The sequence below is a fragment of the Pimephales promelas genome, chromosome 8, assembly GCF_988280905.1.
Source record: "Pimephales promelas chromosome 8, fPimPro1.hap1.1, whole genome shotgun sequence".
NCBI lineage: Eukaryota > Metazoa > Chordata > Actinopteri > Cypriniformes > Leuciscidae > Pimephales > Pimephales promelas.
In genome coordinates, this window is record NC_142776.1 from 26,835,861 (window position 1) to 26,853,155 (window position 17,295).

At 38.6% G+C, this 17,295-nt stretch overlaps 1 protein-coding gene across 6 annotated transcripts; it reads left to right on the top strand.

Moving 5' to 3' along the window:
- The first annotated feature begins 4,108 nt into the window (after positions 1-4,108).
- On the top strand, positions 4,109-16,828 carry LOC120460081 (uncharacterized). Of its 6 annotated transcripts, XR_016169508.1 has the most exons (9): positions 4,112-4,252; positions 4,394-4,464; positions 5,543-5,592; positions 6,286-6,323; positions 6,530-6,806; positions 6,931-7,030; positions 13,786-13,855; positions 13,990-14,125; positions 14,583-16,827. XR_016169508.1 is itself a non-coding variant. In XM_089134245.1 (5 exons), the coding sequence occupies exons 1-5, from the start codon at positions 4,201-4,203 to the stop codon at positions 7,012-7,014; spliced, it is 534 nt and encodes a 177-aa protein (XP_088990371.1). In that variant the 5' UTR covers positions 4,109-4,200; the 3' UTR covers positions 7,015-9,330. The 6 variants fall into 6 exon arrangements, 1 of the variants encoding a protein (XP_088990371.1); XR_016169505.1 differs by lacking the exon at positions 6,286-6,323 and having other exon boundaries at positions 4,109-4,252; positions 14,583-16,828; XR_016169509.1 differs by lacking the exon at positions 6,286-6,323 and having other exon boundaries at positions 6,615-6,806.
- Positions 16,829-17,295: the final 467 nt, after the last annotated feature.

A 17,295-nucleotide genomic window follows, 5' to 3' on the forward strand; every position in this document is an offset into this window, starting at 1 on the left:
TGAATTACTCGTTTAAATATATTTCTTTAGAAAACTGTTCTTTTAAATGGTAATATTTCAAGTATTACTGTTTTTATTTTTTTATCTGCATTGATAAAAAATGAAACAGTAATATTGTGAAATCTTGGTGATCATGTGGTGATCATGCAGTAAGAGACTTATTTTACAAAAATTAACATCTTTTATAAACTCTTTAAATTCTTTCACACTCTAACTGTCGCTTTTAGATAATTTAGGAGGCATGTATGGCAATTGATCCCAATCAGATGTGATTTGCTTAAAAATCTTTTACAGTGTTTCTCAACACAATCACATGTTTAACATGTTTCAATGTGTGTGTGCATGTGTGTGAGTGTTCAGTGTCTTTGAGGGATACTGGAGGGATCAGATGAGAACTGAGTTCAGGTTGCCTCATGTCTGGAAGAAAGTGGAGACAGTATAAAGTAAGACAATGAGAGAGCAGAAGAAATGGTGAGCAGGAGAAAAGTGTTCTTCAGCAGCGAGTCGGATCAGAGCAGAGATCAGCCATGAGCAAAAGCTCCATTGCTCTCTGAATCCTGTTCTGTGCTGCGCTCCAGACAGCCTGCAGGGCCCCCCACGCAGACAAGCAGGAGTATGTGTGTGTGTGTGTGTGTGTGTGTGTGTGTGTGTAAGAGAAGGATGGAAAGGGAAAGGAAGAAATTAAGTGTACAGCCAAGCAGCGTGCAACAATGTGCGTGGGTAGTACTTTAAGCGTGTGTGTGTGTGTGTGTGTGTGTGTGTGTGTGTGTGCACATGTGTGTGTGTGTGTGTGTGTGTGTGATGTGGTTAAATTGTTTTCAAGTAATGTAAGTGACTAACATCTGTGATGTGCATATACAGGAATCTTTTTTTTCCTTGTAGTTCGTTCATTCGTTCCTTTAATTACTTAATTAGTGTTTAATTTTTTCTTTCTTTCCTTCCTTATTTACTTCTTTGTTCATATGTTCTTTTGTTTGTTCATTCATTTGTTAACTTTGTCAATTGCTTTCCTTTATTTGTTTGCTTGTTCAGTCCATCCTTCTTTTCTGTATTTCTTCTTTCTGTGTTTCTTTCATTCTGTCTTTCTGACATTCATTCATTCAGTCATGTGTTCATTAGTACATTCACTTTTTCTTTGATTTCTTTAATTGTTTTTTTTTTTCATTTTTCATTCCTTTCATTCTTTTTCTTTCTTTACGTCTTTTTTATTGTTTATTATTTTTGTCATTTCTTTCTTTCTTTCTTTCTTTCTTTCTTTCTTTCTTTCTTTCTTTCTTTCTTTCTTTCTTTTTTTATTTATTTATTTATTTTTCTTCATCTTCTGTCTGCTTGTCCAATCCTTCCTTCCTTCCTTCCTCAATGACATCCATCATTTCATTCATTCATTCATTCATTAGTTTATTGCACTTTTTCTTTGATTCCTTTAATTGTTCATTTGTTCTGTCCTTCTGTCTGTATTCTTCATTCCTTCCTTTTTTTTCTTTCTATGCATTTCTTTGTACGGTAGTTAATTTATTCATCACTTCATTCCTGCCTTCTTTCTACACAGTATTTCTTTCTTTCTTTCCTTCTTTCTTCCTTCTTCTGTCTGCTTGTCCAATGCTTTTCCTTCCTTCCTTCCTTCCTTCCTTCCTTCCTTCCTTCCTTCCTTCCTTCCTTCCTTCCTTCCTTCCTTCCTTCCTTCCTTCCTTCCTTCCTTCCTTCCTTCCTCATGACATTCATTCTTTTATACAGTCATGTTCATACATTTTTCCTTGATCTCTTTAATTGTTTATTTGTCCCAATTTCCACACCTTCTTTCTTTCTTTCTTTCTTTCTTTCTTTCTTTCTTTCTTTCTTTCTTTCTTTCTTTCTTTCTTTCTTTCTTTCTTTCTTTCTTTCTTTCTTTCTTTCTTTCTTTCTTTCTGTCTTTCTTTCTTTCTTTCAGCCTGTCCATAGCTTCCTTTCTTACTTCATTCTTTCTTTCTCATTGTTCTTTCTATCCCTCATTTCTTTCTCGTTTTGTTAGTGTGTTTGACAGTGAAAGGAGAACGAGGAGAGTATCGATCCTCCCTAGTAGCAGAGTCAACCGCAGCCCCTGGAGGAGACTGAAGGGCAGAGAGAGCTTGACCCAGAGACTGCTCTCCATGTATTCACCTGCACTCAGCTGCAGCCCTCGGCACTTTCAAGACAACCTCACTTCCCCACACTCATCTTCCTCCAGAGACATTAGTGTATAAAGAGAGCACAATTACTTAATTGTTAATTACACAATTTAAGGCTGGGGACAGTGTGAACCAATTACAGTTGGCTCATTTCTTGAAACATAAATTACATTCTCAAAATTCTAAGATAATTTTGTAAAACAGTCTTACAGTTCAGCACATCACTATAGCTCACTTGTAAAAGCTCACATCTCTCCCAAAACTGTTTACTCATGGTTCAAAACTATATTCCTTTCCCTTATAAAGAGTCATTGTCACGAAAATGGAAAATATCCTTTTCAATTGCTTTGGCTCATTTTTTTCTTTTTTTTAAACAGACCGAACATTATCAACACACTTGGTGAAATATCCCTCATGTCCACCTTTTAGTCTTATCCCAGTCCTTTTTTCCGCTAATGGCTTTTTTTTTAAAGGGTCCAAGATTCACAATGGAGCAGGCACCTCTGATCTTGAGGCTGATGCTCATACACTCTCCTTCTCCAAGCGGAGAAATAGGATTGAGGAAAGGAGAGTACGGTGGTAGGAACACCATGACTATCCTTGGATGAGTAGTGAACCAGGACAGTAGTGAACATTGTCCCATATAATGACAATTTTTGGTAGGTGAGGCCCTACGACACCTCTCTCATTTTCAGGGATAAAAATTAAGGTGTTCCAAGAACATGAGGAGCTTCTGTGTATTGTATGGGCCAAGACTGGGGATGTGAGTGTGAGTACCATTCTCAGATATGGCAGCACACATAGTTATATTGCCCCCTCGCTGGCATGGGACATCCTCCGATGCCCGGTGGCCAATAATATTACGGCCACGTATTCGGCCCTTGGTCAGGTTGACTGACTGCACACCTGGTTTCTCTGCAAAAGGTTTGGATGATGGAGGAAACTGTAGAGCGAGGCAAATTAGGCTGCACTCTGTGACCTGCTTCCGCCATTATGAGGCCATGGTTGATGACATGGTCTACAGTATAATTGTGGCCTGAATTTCATCTGAGACAGCGTGGTGTCTTTGTGCTCCTCGGCCTCTTCTCCCTATTCCACCACCAAGCACCACTCCTCCTACTCGTCTTCTTCTTCTTCCTCCTCTTCATCTTCCTTGAGCTAGCAGTTGCCCTTGTTCATTTACTTGGCCAGGTGCCTCCATTGGGCTGGTCCTGCATTGTCAAGCTCTTCACATACATGTTTAGAGCATTCACAGTCATGGACAGCATCTGACAGGTAACTAAACATACTGTTTTATTGGTCATCTGAGATGTGTGAAACTCCTCCATCGTTAGTCAGGTTCTAGTTTAACCCTGACTGTCAATTGCTGTAATAAATTTAGCAAATGCATGGTATTCATTGTATGAGAAAATGTGAGCATTTGCCAGGTGTTTTGGTGTTTTGGTGGTTTGGAGGTACCCCCCCCCCCCCCCCCAACACACACCACACACACCCGACAATCCTTACCCCACTTAGAACGTTTGATCTCTCAAATATGTCAGAAATGTTTCCATACTCCCCTCTGATGGCAGCAGCATCAGGGTAAACCTAATCCTATAATATATGGAATTGAATTGAAAAGCCCAAGGAGGTGGAAAGCTGCTTTCTGTAAAGAAGGAAAGGCCAGACTGATTGGAGGGGAGCTTGTCCTGTGGAGATTCTGTGATTCTGGATTCTGTTATATAAAGTGTACTGATGATTGAAAAGGTTTGGGTGCGGGGCTTATGTCACGGCTGTCAAGTCCATATAACGTTGACAGGCCGGGGCCTTTTTACCTCTTTCCCCGCTCCTCCTCCCCCCACCCCATGCTTGACAGCGCAGCGTGCAGAGTGTGGGAAAGGGCGGCCCAGGCACGCGCCAGATAAGATCACACAACAAACTGCCGGGGCCTCTCCAGGGAGTGCCGCGCATGCTTTCAGAGGCAAACAGGCTCCCGCTGGCACGTAGAGAGGCCTGGACACACACACGCACATACATTGGCTCGCTGTTGTAGGGGCCCTTGAGAAGAAGGCCGAGTATGTCATCTCTCATTTCCTGTCCACTCACCCTCCATTTCCCCCCTTCTCAGTGTGAGTCATTTTGGTTAGCAAGTCCAAGCATTTTTTTTATTCACTGTTTATCTTTGAATGGTTCTTTTGACTGTTACTGTGTTGTTTTGTTTGTTGCCATTCGTGGACCTCTCATTCGACTTCCTGTCCTGATCTATTCAGATTGGTTTCCTTTTCTTCTTGTGCTCTTCGTCTGTCCGAAAAAAGAAGAAGAAAAAAAACTCATGCCTGTGGTAAGTAAAGACATTTTATTGCTTACCTGCTACATACTTGGCAGCTGCATACTCTACACAGAGATTGTTCATTTTTCCAAGTGATTTTTAACAATAACTTGACCTTTAAAAACCATCTGGAGCTCCAGTTTGTTAATTGATAGTATGCTTATGTTGAATACTTATCAATATATTATTCCTGTCAATTTTATAAAAACCTTTTAACCCATAATTCATTGTGAAGGACTACAATACCCATGATCCTGCAGAGTACATAGAGTAAAATCCTGCAAATTCAGAGAAATGCGGCAGACACATTCCCCATGAAACACTGTGATTGCCTTTTTCAAGTATTTAGACTTGTAAAATTTTTGGATTTGTAAAAAATTATATGATGAAAAATATAATTTTTAATGTTGTTATTCGCTTCAAGGATGGTTGATTTGGTTCTTGTCTTAGATCACTTACGAAAAATCTATAAGAAAAACACATTGAGGTGTAACTTTTAAATAAATAAGCCTATATAAAAAAAAACGTATTCAATCCAATACTGAAAAGTGTGCTACAGTATTTTAAGTGTTAGCTTAGCAAAATGCTAATGTCCAACTGTATTGAAATGTGGAGTGGAGTCCTCTGTGCAAAATGTGAAGTTGCTGACAATGTAGATTTCGTTAGGATTCACTGTTTTGAAGGATTCACTGTTATAGTATGATGTGTAAACTTGTCGGGGGAAGAAATCAATCCATCTGCCCATCGTATTCTTCCATCTCTTCTCATCCACAGTCTCACAACTCATATATTATCAAGCTATGTGTTGTGTTACGCTGCCTCACCATCCTCCTCAACACACGAGCAACACATTTTACTAAGCCATTTTGTCTTATTTATGTAATTCATATTTATGCAGATTGTAAATGCTACCGAGTATGTTTTTAGGCATCCGTAAGCAGTCATAAAATGTGCGTGTTGGTGAGCGTTTCCCTGGTGTCTCTTTGTGAATGTCTAAATACTCCTCCAAAACAGAATTAGGTGGCAGAGGTCAAGAGAGATACTCTTATCCCAGAGCTATGTACTATCTTTCTCCCTCTCTTTTTCACAGAGACAAGGAGCTCACTCATACAAAGGGAGTTTGAGAAGCTATTCTCCCAGGTACTTTCTCCTAATGGCAAACACTGCACACCCACACACACGCCTACTTGCGAAGAGACACACAGGCCAAAATAAAGATCAACACACAGACTGACAGGCACATACAAGGAGTTACGTATTATCGAATGGGAAAGCTTATTCAGGGCACACACAATTTGAGCATTCGCACGCTTGATTCTTGCCGGCATGTCAGAATAGATTTCCTTCCTTTTAACTAAATATTTACATAGGTTTGGACAGGGGTCAGGTTGGTGAAAACAAAATAGACAGTTTTTTTCCCGTGGAAGACAGCTGCCCACATAGTAGGATCTTAAAGGCATTTGTATGCTTGTATAGATATTAAAGGTAACACTCAAAAAAATGACAATTCTGACATTATTTACACACCTTCATATTGTTCCAAATTAATATGGATTTTTTTTCTGTAATGCTGAAAAAAGAGATATTGGACTCTATGACTTACACTGAATGGACAAACATATCTTTTTCTGTGTTCCATAGAAGAAAGAAATTCATAAAAATTTGGAATGGCTTGGGGTCAAGTACATGATAACAGAATTTTCGTTTTTGGGTGTCCCTTTTAATATTGATTTGTGTGATTTTGAGCTTGAATTTTAGGTAACAACGACTTTCATAGTCTGGCCAAAAACAGTTGAAACATTCATTAAAAATATCTTCTTTTGTGTTCCACAGAAGCAAATAACAGCATATGAGTTTGCAACAACATGATGGTAACTAATGAAAGATTTTTCATTTTTGGGTGAACTACCCCTTCAAAAACAGCATGTTAGGTACAAATAGTAAAATAATTATTTAATTAGCTAACAAAAAAATACAATAAATTAGACCAAAAACTTGGACTCCTCACCAACTGTCACAACAGTTTGAGAAACGTGGGGTCAATGGAAGGTCTGCTCTAACGGGTGATCCTGTGCAGGGTAATTGGGGCCCTGCAGATCAAACGGGAACCTTCATTAGCAGAACTCAAGGGGCCACTAATCCAACATGTTCACACACACCAGGAGAACAGAACGGATGGGGTTGATGAGGGTGTAAGTGTGCAAAGGGGGTGCTCTGCCTGGCGCCCGCCTCGGCGAGCAAAACATCTCACCCATAGATCAAAGACCCTCAACATCTCTGAGCCGTCCTGGGAGGAGAAAAAAAAAGGGAGAAGAAAAGCAGAGAGAACTAGTACTTCTTGTGACTGGCACAAGGTAATCCACCTCGTGCTTATAGATGAGCCGGGGACTTACGGCTAATAAATTCATACTCGTTTTACTGTAATAGTACTGTAATGCTGAAGGTTTGTTTCCTTACTCATGCTCTTTGATCCCAAAGGAAGCAGAAACCAAAGTCGCAATGAAGAGGAGTGGAGTGATGACAGGAGGTCTGACTCCAAAAGCGGCTCCTAATTATCCCTGAAGTTACTGTGTCAGAGGTAAGAGAGGGCTACAGCCCCTTCCTCCGTTTCCTGCCTTTGTTGCTGTTTTGGGGCACACGGAATTAGCACCAAGCTGATTTCCAGCCCTCTTTTACGTTTTTCTCCCAGGGCCGGGCTTGCTCGGTCATCTGGAGATGTTTTCATCTTGACCCTGACCAAGGGGGGTTCAGGAGCCTCGCTTAATTGCCAATTTGTGATTCAGTTGAGTCCCATTGCAGATGGGCACTCAAGTAAGAAATGATTTGGCCTCCTTTCATCAGCTGCCCCACCCTGCCACCCGCCCCATTTTTTTTTTACTCCCTTCCTGCTCGGGTGTCTCTTTCCAGTTTCTCTTTTTCCTTCTCTTGTCGTCTCCCAACCCGTGTTTTAAATCAAAGCTAATGGGTGGTCTGTCGTTTGCGAAGGCAGTTTTTGGTTTCCCAAGCCCTGTGCTTTTCTGTGCTGAGATTCTAATTGCCAAGAGGGTGACCTCCTCGTTCCTTTAAAATCACACCATGCAGAACGTTTATTTAGGAGGCACAGGGGAGAGGAAGAGGCAGGGCCACGTGGCCCTGGCTGCCACTTCAAAGCCTGGTCGCAGAGAGGAGGAGGGAAGAGGCGATGTTCAATGATTGCTTGGGAGAAACCGAAAAAGCACAACAGTCGCATGACAAGATCAGCAATCCCGCTCCACCGCACACAAACGCAAAAAGCACATCCTTTGTTTAGATTTATTGAAAATTCTGTCAGAAATGAGCAAGTGCTCTTAATGATAGTGCCAGACAGCCACCTGTTTCATGGACTTTCACCGTCACAGTGGAGTGAAGACCTTCTTGATGTTTATCCCAGATGAGTCTTACAGATGGTGAGGGGGAAACAGTACAGGATGTTGGACTCACTGGTCAATTGTCAAAAGTGGGCGTTGCGTGACTCATTTTTGTCAGATATGAATTTTTTGTCTGGATAGGAATGAAATGGTAAAATCTCAATATCTTAAAGCCAGGTCATGTTACAAGTCCACTACTGTTTAAAAGTTTAAGGACTGGTTACTCCAGTCACATCATCCTTTAGAAATCATTCTAATATGATGATGTGATGCTCAAAAATATATCTTAATATCTAAAATCTTGATGAAAACAGTTGTGCTGTTTAAATATTTTTCTGGAAACCATGATACATTATTTATACGGTTTTGATCAACAGAAAGTGCAAAAGGACAACACGTATTTGAAATATAAATGTTTTGTAACATTATAACAGTGCCCCTTTGATTGGTTTATTGCAATTTTGCTGAATAAATGACGAGAAGTTTACACGAGAACGCTAGCGGGTGAAAACGTATAAATATTGTAGGCCGAGTCGGTTACATACATGTTACCAAGTTGGTACAATGTAACAAGTACTTGAATATGTTACTAAGGTAAAAAGCCTGCACACTGTAAAAAATATTTTCAAGATTTGTTATCACAACATATTTTCTTTTGTCAAATCAACTTTATAATAATTTATTTAGTTGAGATAACTTATTATTTTGCGTTTCTTATGGTTAAATTCATCTACTTCATTGTATTAACTCACTTTTTCCAGTTCAATCAATTTAAAATTTTAAGGCAACCCAGGTTACTTACTTTTTTTAAGTTAAACCAACAATATTTTTTTACAGTGTAGTAATCACAACATTTTTTCTTTTGTCAAATCAACTTTATAATAATTTATTTAGTTCAGATAACATATAATTTTGAGTTTCTGATGGTTAAATTAATCTCCTTCATTGTATTAACTCACTTTTTCCAGTTCAATGAACTTAAAATTTTAAGGCAACCAGGTTACTTACTTTTTTAAGGTAAACCTTCAATATTTTTTTTTTACAGTGCAGTTACACATGGTCATTTTTACCTTCTAAAATAAAGAGTATCAAGGTTGTACTTAAGTGTATCAACTTCATGTGTATCAACATACCTAATCCACCTGAATTAACTAGTTTACAGCTTAAATAAATGCAGTTGCTTCTTGATTACATTCAATTTACAAAATATTACACATGTATAAGCTATGCAAAATGAAGTGTATCAATAGTGTACTACATGAGTATCTACAAATCTTATCCATATGTACTTTAGTTTGAATTAGGCCTAACTCCGTCGTTCATAGCATAAATGCATGCGGTAACTTCCTAATTACATTGCAATTACATAATATTACACAGGGATAAGCTATACGTAAAATAAAGTGTATCAAGATTGTACTACACATGAAGAACACTTAAGTAAAATCTTGATACACTTTATTTTAAAAGGTACAAAATGACCACGTCTAACCGCAGGCTTTTTTCATAGAAACATATTTAAGTACGTGTTACATTGAGTAGTACAAAGTACTTTCTTATATAATTACATTGTACCAAGTCGGTAACACGTAAGTAACCGACTCGGCCTGTTACATGTGTAACAGTACCTGCCTAGTATTTACAATCTGTAAGTACAGGCTATTACATAACTTAGTTACATGTTAATTACATTTTGCCACATGTTATTACAATGTCTACTAAGTATTTAATTAAGTAATTACTATGTATCACGGAAACCGTAAAATAAAGCGTTAACCACTTGGTTTATAGTGTATTTGTTACACATGTTATATGTAGTTACTGTTGTAATAACTATGCATTATGCATAGTTACATGCAACTAACCCTAAACCCTAACCTTATAGAAAGTGTAACGTCCTGGTAGTAGTTGAAAGCACAAGATGAAGATGAGGGTAAACACAGTCTTTACTGATCAAACTCAGGCAGGACAGACACAACCACGTTCAACATCAACGAGACCTGGCAAGGGACTGAACATAACAGGGAGTATAAATACACAGCATGAAATGAAGAAACTACAGGTGGAGGAAGATAACTAATCAGAGACTAACAAGAACACGTGCAGACAGAACGTAATTGTGACAAGTACATGTTAATTATTATTACGCTGCTATGAACTTGAACAGACAGATAAAGATTGGTCGAAACATTCCTTTTTGATAGTAACTCCACTAACTTTTAGCCACTTACAGTCTTTATTTTTGGGCCATCACGTGTTCATTTACTGAGTAGGTTGACACTTTTGTTGAGTGTCATTAGAAAGACATTTTCTACATTTAAACACACTTCCTCTCAGCACAAATAAACAAGACAGCTTTCCCTCCTACACACCAGACAGACTCTAAAAATACGCACAGACACGCCTGCACACACTCGTACACTCACCCTGGACGAGAGAGGGTTAAGAGCACAACGTGGGTTACACACACACACCCCTCCCTCTATATCTCTACACCGGTGCGAGTGCCAAGGGCGGAACACCACCCCTTCGAACACACACACACACACTCATAAATACACACACATACACACATGTACCCTTGCCACCCCCCTTCCCTCTCTCTTCTCCTCTCCTCCGCCAGGCTGTGCTTCTGACGCTCAGTACTGGCTCAGGCCCCACCGGCCACAGGCTGTGGAATGTGTGAGAGCCATGTGTCAAATCCCCAGACTGTGGGAAAGTGCTGCTCTCTGCTGAACTCTCCCCCTCTCCTCCCTCCCTCGCTCTCTCTCTCCACCGCTCTCTCCTCTGGCACTCTCCCGGCGACCGCCCTGCCCCACGTCGGCCGCACACAGGAAATGGAGGGGGCTGCCAAAAGCACGTCGCCTGGAACTATGACTTCCGAAGAACGTTTTCACGCCAATATACCCCCCCCCTCCCCTCCTTCTCTCTTCTCTCCCCTCTCCCACCCTCCTACTAGTCTTCTTGGCGGGTGAACTGGGCCTAAGGAATAGAGCTGTTTCTTTATCATTTTCTGTTGCAAGTGTCTTTAAAAAAAGATTTTTACCACCAGGTTTTATCTATTTGTTTGTTTGTTTTAAAAAAGTATATTTTTGTATTTTGATTGATTTGATTGATTAATTGATTCGTTCATTCATTCATTCACTCATTCAATTGATTGATTCATTCATTCATTCATTGATCATTCAAAACTTTCAGATTTGTTTATGTATTTGTGTCTTCATTCATGCTCATTTTTTAAAAGTTATCTTCTCTGAGTAACAAGGATCTTGGTTTATATACTTATTTATTTCCTGCAAGAGCATATTTTATATAAAAACTTGATTTGATTTGTAGTCTTCGAATATTTATGCATCATGAGATTGTAAATTTCTGTCACCTAAACAGACTGATTGACAGATTGAGACTTAAAATGTACATTGACAAGAGTGACAAGGCAGGCCATGCCACACATATGCAGTCCGAGAACCGAGACTGTATATAAAATATAAATACTGTTTAAAAAAAAAGCTGGGAACAAATGAAAGAGACGAGTGTTTGCCTTTCCCTTATCTAGAAATCGTTCTAAAAATACCACTGTACACCTGCCACAGACTAGCCATACACTATGCCTCATGAATAGACACACACACAGATTTAAAGCTAATGACATCAACAGCCGCTGTTCATGTGTGTTCTCATGATCCTCCCAGTAAGTGTGTGGGAGGGCAGAGGTCAAAAGGCGCCAACTGATCCTGCTCACTCGATGACAAACAATAACAAGTGCAAGTGGCAGCACTCACTCAAAAATGCTGTTAACCACTATCTTGGACAGCTCACTCATGGCATTTCAATGCGCTTATGGTTTTGAAAGCCTATAGGCTCAGTTCTGAATGAACAGAGGTGCTTGACTCTTGTCAATTTTGGGGGGCAGCCGTGACAGTGAAGTGTTCTGGAAAGCATCCACCTTCCTGTTTGGCAGTGTGGCATTTCAAAGACTGCTGAATTGGCACAATAAGAATCAGTTCTCTGTGTAATGTTTGAACACAGTCACAGCAGTTCAACGTCAGTCACTGGACCTCGAGTTCTCACTGGTAACTCCAACACCACTCCGAACTGTGGGAAAAACTCGAAGACTATATCTACCTCTGTTAATTTTATGGACCAGTGCCACCTGCCAGGTTTTTTCACAGGCTTTTCAAAAGTTAGACATTCAATCTGTGCATTTTTTTTTATTTGATCCGTTTCCGGTAGATTTGAACAGGCAAGCTGAAATATAATGGATGGACTCAAACTTAAATGAGTAGGCACAGTTCATAAGCCACTGAAAATCGAACTTATGGTCACACTTTAGTTTAGGGTCCAATTCTCTCTATTAACATACTATCAACTACAACCTTTGCCTCAATGAACTCCTAATAACGGCTTATTAATAGTTAATAAGTTGTTAAATTTAGGTATTTGGTATGATTATGTAGAATACCTTCAGACAAATGTCTGAAAAAAACTATATATATAAATTTATATTAAAATATAAAATATATGTATATTAAAAATATATATACATTTTTCAGACATTTGTTATGAATGTCACTTTGCAATGAACTATTAGCTAGTTGCTTATTAACATTCTTATTACCAGGATATTGGCCGTTTATTAGTACTTACTTATATTAGTACCGTTTATTAGTACTTATTCTGAATTACCTTATAAATTATATTAAACACAAAACAGTTGTTTAAATAAACAAGGGATTAAATAGGCTGTTAGTTTACTAAAAACGTGTAATGAAATTAATTATACAATATGACAATTAATCAATCAATCAATCAATCAATCAATCAATCAATCAAATTAATCATATTCCGTAATAATATTTGCACATTTTAACATGTTAATTTGTCATTTTTATCAGTTGTAACTAATCATATAATATGATTAGTTATAATATAACTAAATTAACATTTTAAATTTGTTTTTCTAAACAATTAGGTTGGTTGGGCACAGAGACCAACTGAAGATCAGGAGGTCTTGGTGGTATTTAGAGGGGAATTTGTGATCCAACTGGGAACAGCTGTCCTGACCTCAAGAACATGCAATACAAATGTCTCTAATAGTTTATGCCTTATTGTAGCAATGCGGCTAAATGAAGACCTGGTGTCTGAGCATCCTACAAACAAACAACAGTCCTTGTGTGATGGCACACAATGTTTTGAATATGCTGTAAAGATCCCTTTTTGATTATAATAATTTTTTTTTAATTAAGTTATGGTCACGATAAATAGCTGTGTGTTGTTCCACCACTCTCCTACCAAGTCACTTGCAAGTTCTCAAAAATGTCTGGGGGACATGTGGTTACACGTGATTTAGCACTGCAAGGATTATCCGCTGTTTTTCCTGTCCCTCTGTGGCACTGTCTTAGGCATCTTACATTACGGATATTGCAGTTTATTGCTTTGGTCACATCTGCAGTCCTCATGAAGCAGGTCCATGACATGTTCACACAGGTGGTCAGAGACCCTGCATCTTTCTCCTGGTGATTTTGATAGTCAGTAAAAAGGTCTCTTTATTGTCCTGAGTTATTTTAACTATGCCTTTAATTGTCTATTGCCTGTTAGGGCCCTATTCTAATGATCTAAGTGCATGGTCTTAAGCACCCGGAGCAAATGCACTTATGTGTCCAAATCCACTTTTTTCTAATTTAACGACAGGAAAAATGGTCGGCGCGCCTAGCACATGGTCTAAAAGGGTTGTTCCTATTCTCTTAAAGAGTAATGGGTGTATTTTGGGCGTGGCCGATTTTCGCACCATGGCAGATTCGCTATTTACTTGCGAATTTGCAAGCGGAAAGACTGAACGCTTCTCCAGAGAGGAAACGTATCTGCCTGCGCGCAAGCAGACCATATATTGGACAAGCTGGATTTCACCATATCTTTATGTACAGAATATTAATATTTTATATTGTAGTTTCCGGCTCTTGCGCAGACCAAAGTACCCTTGCCTTCAGATCACTTGGACGTGGCTGTGGTTACAAGAGGTAAAAATGATCTAAATACTGTTTGTTTTCTCACAAAAACCGTTTGTTTCGTGTCTTAGGCCATCAATGTGTACTTACATTTACGAGTCATTAAATCATGTTTAATTTGGACTTCTCTGTGCATGCTCTTTGAGGTGGACCCAGGGTGGACCCCATAAACCATGGACCTCCATTATATGACTGACAGACAAGAACAGATTGACCTAAAAAAAATATCAAAATTGAAAATACTGTGGAAACAAATACACTTACATCTTGGATGCCCTTGAGGTAAGCTAAAACATATCAAAAATTAATTTCAAAGTGAACTATCCCTTTAAGGACTACTAGTGCATGTGCAATGATTGTTTATGGTTTATTAAACAAAGCATTGTTTAATCCCTTTCCAATATTACATCATTATTTTTAAAATAAGTGAAAAATAAAATGGACAAATATTGGGCTGAAAACATCAACAACAGCTTGCATTTAACATGTCAATACTGGCTAATCCACGGCTTTTTTGCATTAAACGATTCAAATATTTGTCGGGTGATTTATTGCCTCGATGTCATGCATTAAAACCATTGTCATTGTGGATTATATTGCTCAATATATCACTGAATATGCTAAATATCATGGATCCTCTTAATTAGAAAGATTATGAAATGATAAACAGCTGATCCAGTGCCAGCAAAAGTGCCATTGTTCTAACCAAAACCCTATTCTTGTTCTTGGTTACCTGTAGCTAACGTCCACTCTAAACTGCCATCTGCTGCGCTGAGCCAGTGCCAGTGAGAGAGCAAGCGAATGGAGGAGGGTAATGAAGGGTAACTTTGGGGCACGCTGAGGCACAGCGTGAACCTCCTTCTTGCACCCGGGAAGTTGAATAACCACCACATGCCCCACATTGGCCTGGCATTCTCCCATCAACTCTGGCCTCGGAGCATTTTGCCAGCTTTCAGCCACTTTTCCCACACTCTACCCCAGAAGAAAGATCATGGGGCTTTCCCATAGGTCGCCCGCCTGGTCTGCCACTAGCCACCTCCTCACCCCCAGCCTCCTGGCGTAATCCTCCTTGGCACCCACGACCGGGCTCAATTCAATCCCAATGACTGGCTCACAAAAAAAAGGCCGGGCTAGGCCGGAGACATGGGACCAGGCGCCTGTGTATTGAACCCTCTGTGGCTCGAAAACGCCTACGACCGCCGTACAATAGCTGAAAAAAAAGAGGGGAATGAAACGCTTGTCTGTCGCCGTCAGCCTTCAGTTGGTGAGACCTGCTGGGGATACAATGTGAGAGTGAGCGTGTGTATGTGTGTGTGTCAGCATGCTGACAGCTTTTCTGAAGCGGTGTGTCATCCGTGAGGAGACACGCTGGCGGAGCACGAGCTTGCCCTCTCTTTCGCACACATCTTCCCTCAGAAGGGTTGTTGTAAAAGTGCCACCTTTAACTGCACAGTAACACCAGTATATAATTGATAAGTAAATGGAATTTTCAATCTTGTGTTATAAGCTTGATGACATCATATTATGTTGGTAATTTATTATCAAAGATGTCTGTAAAAATAAAAAAAATGCAAAAACCTTTAACCTTTCATTGAAGTAAAAGAATTGAAAATCATATTGTGAAATGAATGCTTTTCTCCAAAAACGTTGGCCATAATTATTCATTCAATACTTTTTCGACCTCCTTTGCCAAGATAACACCTTTGAGTTTTCCCCTATAATGCCTGATGAGTTTGAGAACACCTGACAAGAGATCAGCGACCATTCCTTCATACAGAATCTCTCCAGATCCTTTAGATTCTGAGCTCCATGTTGGTGTTTCTTCTCTTCAATTCACCAGACTCATATTCTAGGGTTCAGGTCATGGGATGGTCATGGCTGAAGCATAATTTTGTGTTTTGATATTTGTTTTGGATTGTTGGTATGCTAGATTTCTAGCAGAAATGGTCAGGTTATGTTTCTCTCTGTTGGTATTTGCTAAAATCCATGATTCCATGAATCTGAACAAGATGTGCAGGACCACCAGCAAAACAAAATAGGCCCACATCATTAAAGATCCAGCAGTATATTTAACCACGGGCATGGGGTACTTTTTATCCCTGTTTGCGCCAAATCCATCTGTTGGGATTGCTGCCAAAAAGCTCTATTTTAGTTTCATCGGACCATAGAAGCAGGTCGCTTTTGAAGTTCCAGTCGTGTCTGAATATAACTGAATATGCTGGAGTTTGTTTTTGGATTTTTCTTGAAACCCTCCCAAACAACATGTGGTGGTTTGGGGTTGTTTATTTATTTTTTAATAACAAATTGGGGGCTTTCTGAGCCCAAGACTCGACTAGTCTCTGAAATTCCCCATCTGTGATCCTTGGAGGGGCCTCTCAAACTCTTCCCCTTAATGTATTAGGATGATAAAGACAATATCCCCTTCCAGGCAGATTTGAAACATCTTTAGTTGAATGAATTGTTTAATCATTGCCCTGAAGTTGGATATGGGAATTTTCAATGCTTTAGTTATTTTCTTACAGCTCCTTTCTATTTTGTGAGGCTCAACAATATTTTGCAGCACATCAGAACTATATTCTTTGGTTTTACTCATTTTGATGGATGATTAAGGGAATTTGGCCTTTGTGTTTCCTCATATGTACTTCTGTGGAACAGGAAGTCATGGCTGGACAATTTCATGCAGTCATCCTGGTGTGCTAAAATTACTATTTTACTCATAAACAATTCTAGCGGCGCCAATAATTGTGTAAAATGTGTTTAGGTGAAAAACATTTATTTCATAATTTGAGAATGTTTGTGAAAAAAGTCTCTTGTGCTCATTGAGAATGTTTTTGTTTAGAAATACAGTAAAAACGATACTATTGTGAAATTGTATGACAATTTAAAACAACTATTTATTTTATTATAAAATGTAATTTATTCCTGTAATAACAAAGCTGAATTTTCTTCAATAATGTAAACATTTTTCTGTAATAATGTAAAAGTCTTTGACTTTGATGTAATGTTTTTAGCAATAAACCATCGTTGCCAAAATTGATCATTTATTTATTTATTTAAAAAAAAAATAATTATAAATTAGGGCTGTGCAAAAATTAATTGCGATTAATCGCATCCAAAATAAAAGTCTGTGTTTACATAATATATTTGTGTGTGCTGTCTATAATTATTTTGTATAAATACACACACATGCATGTATATTTAAGAAAATGTGTTATTCACATATAAAATATTTATATTTATATAATATAGATTGTGTATTTATAAATATAGCATTTAAGCGCAAATAATTCTTAAATATATAAATGCATGCATAGGTATTTATATATACTAAATAATTAAATAATTAATAATTACAAAATAAAAAACAGCACACACAAATATATTATGTAAACACAGACCTTTATTTTGATTGCAATTAATCGCAATTAACTTTTGCACAGCCCTAAATTAAA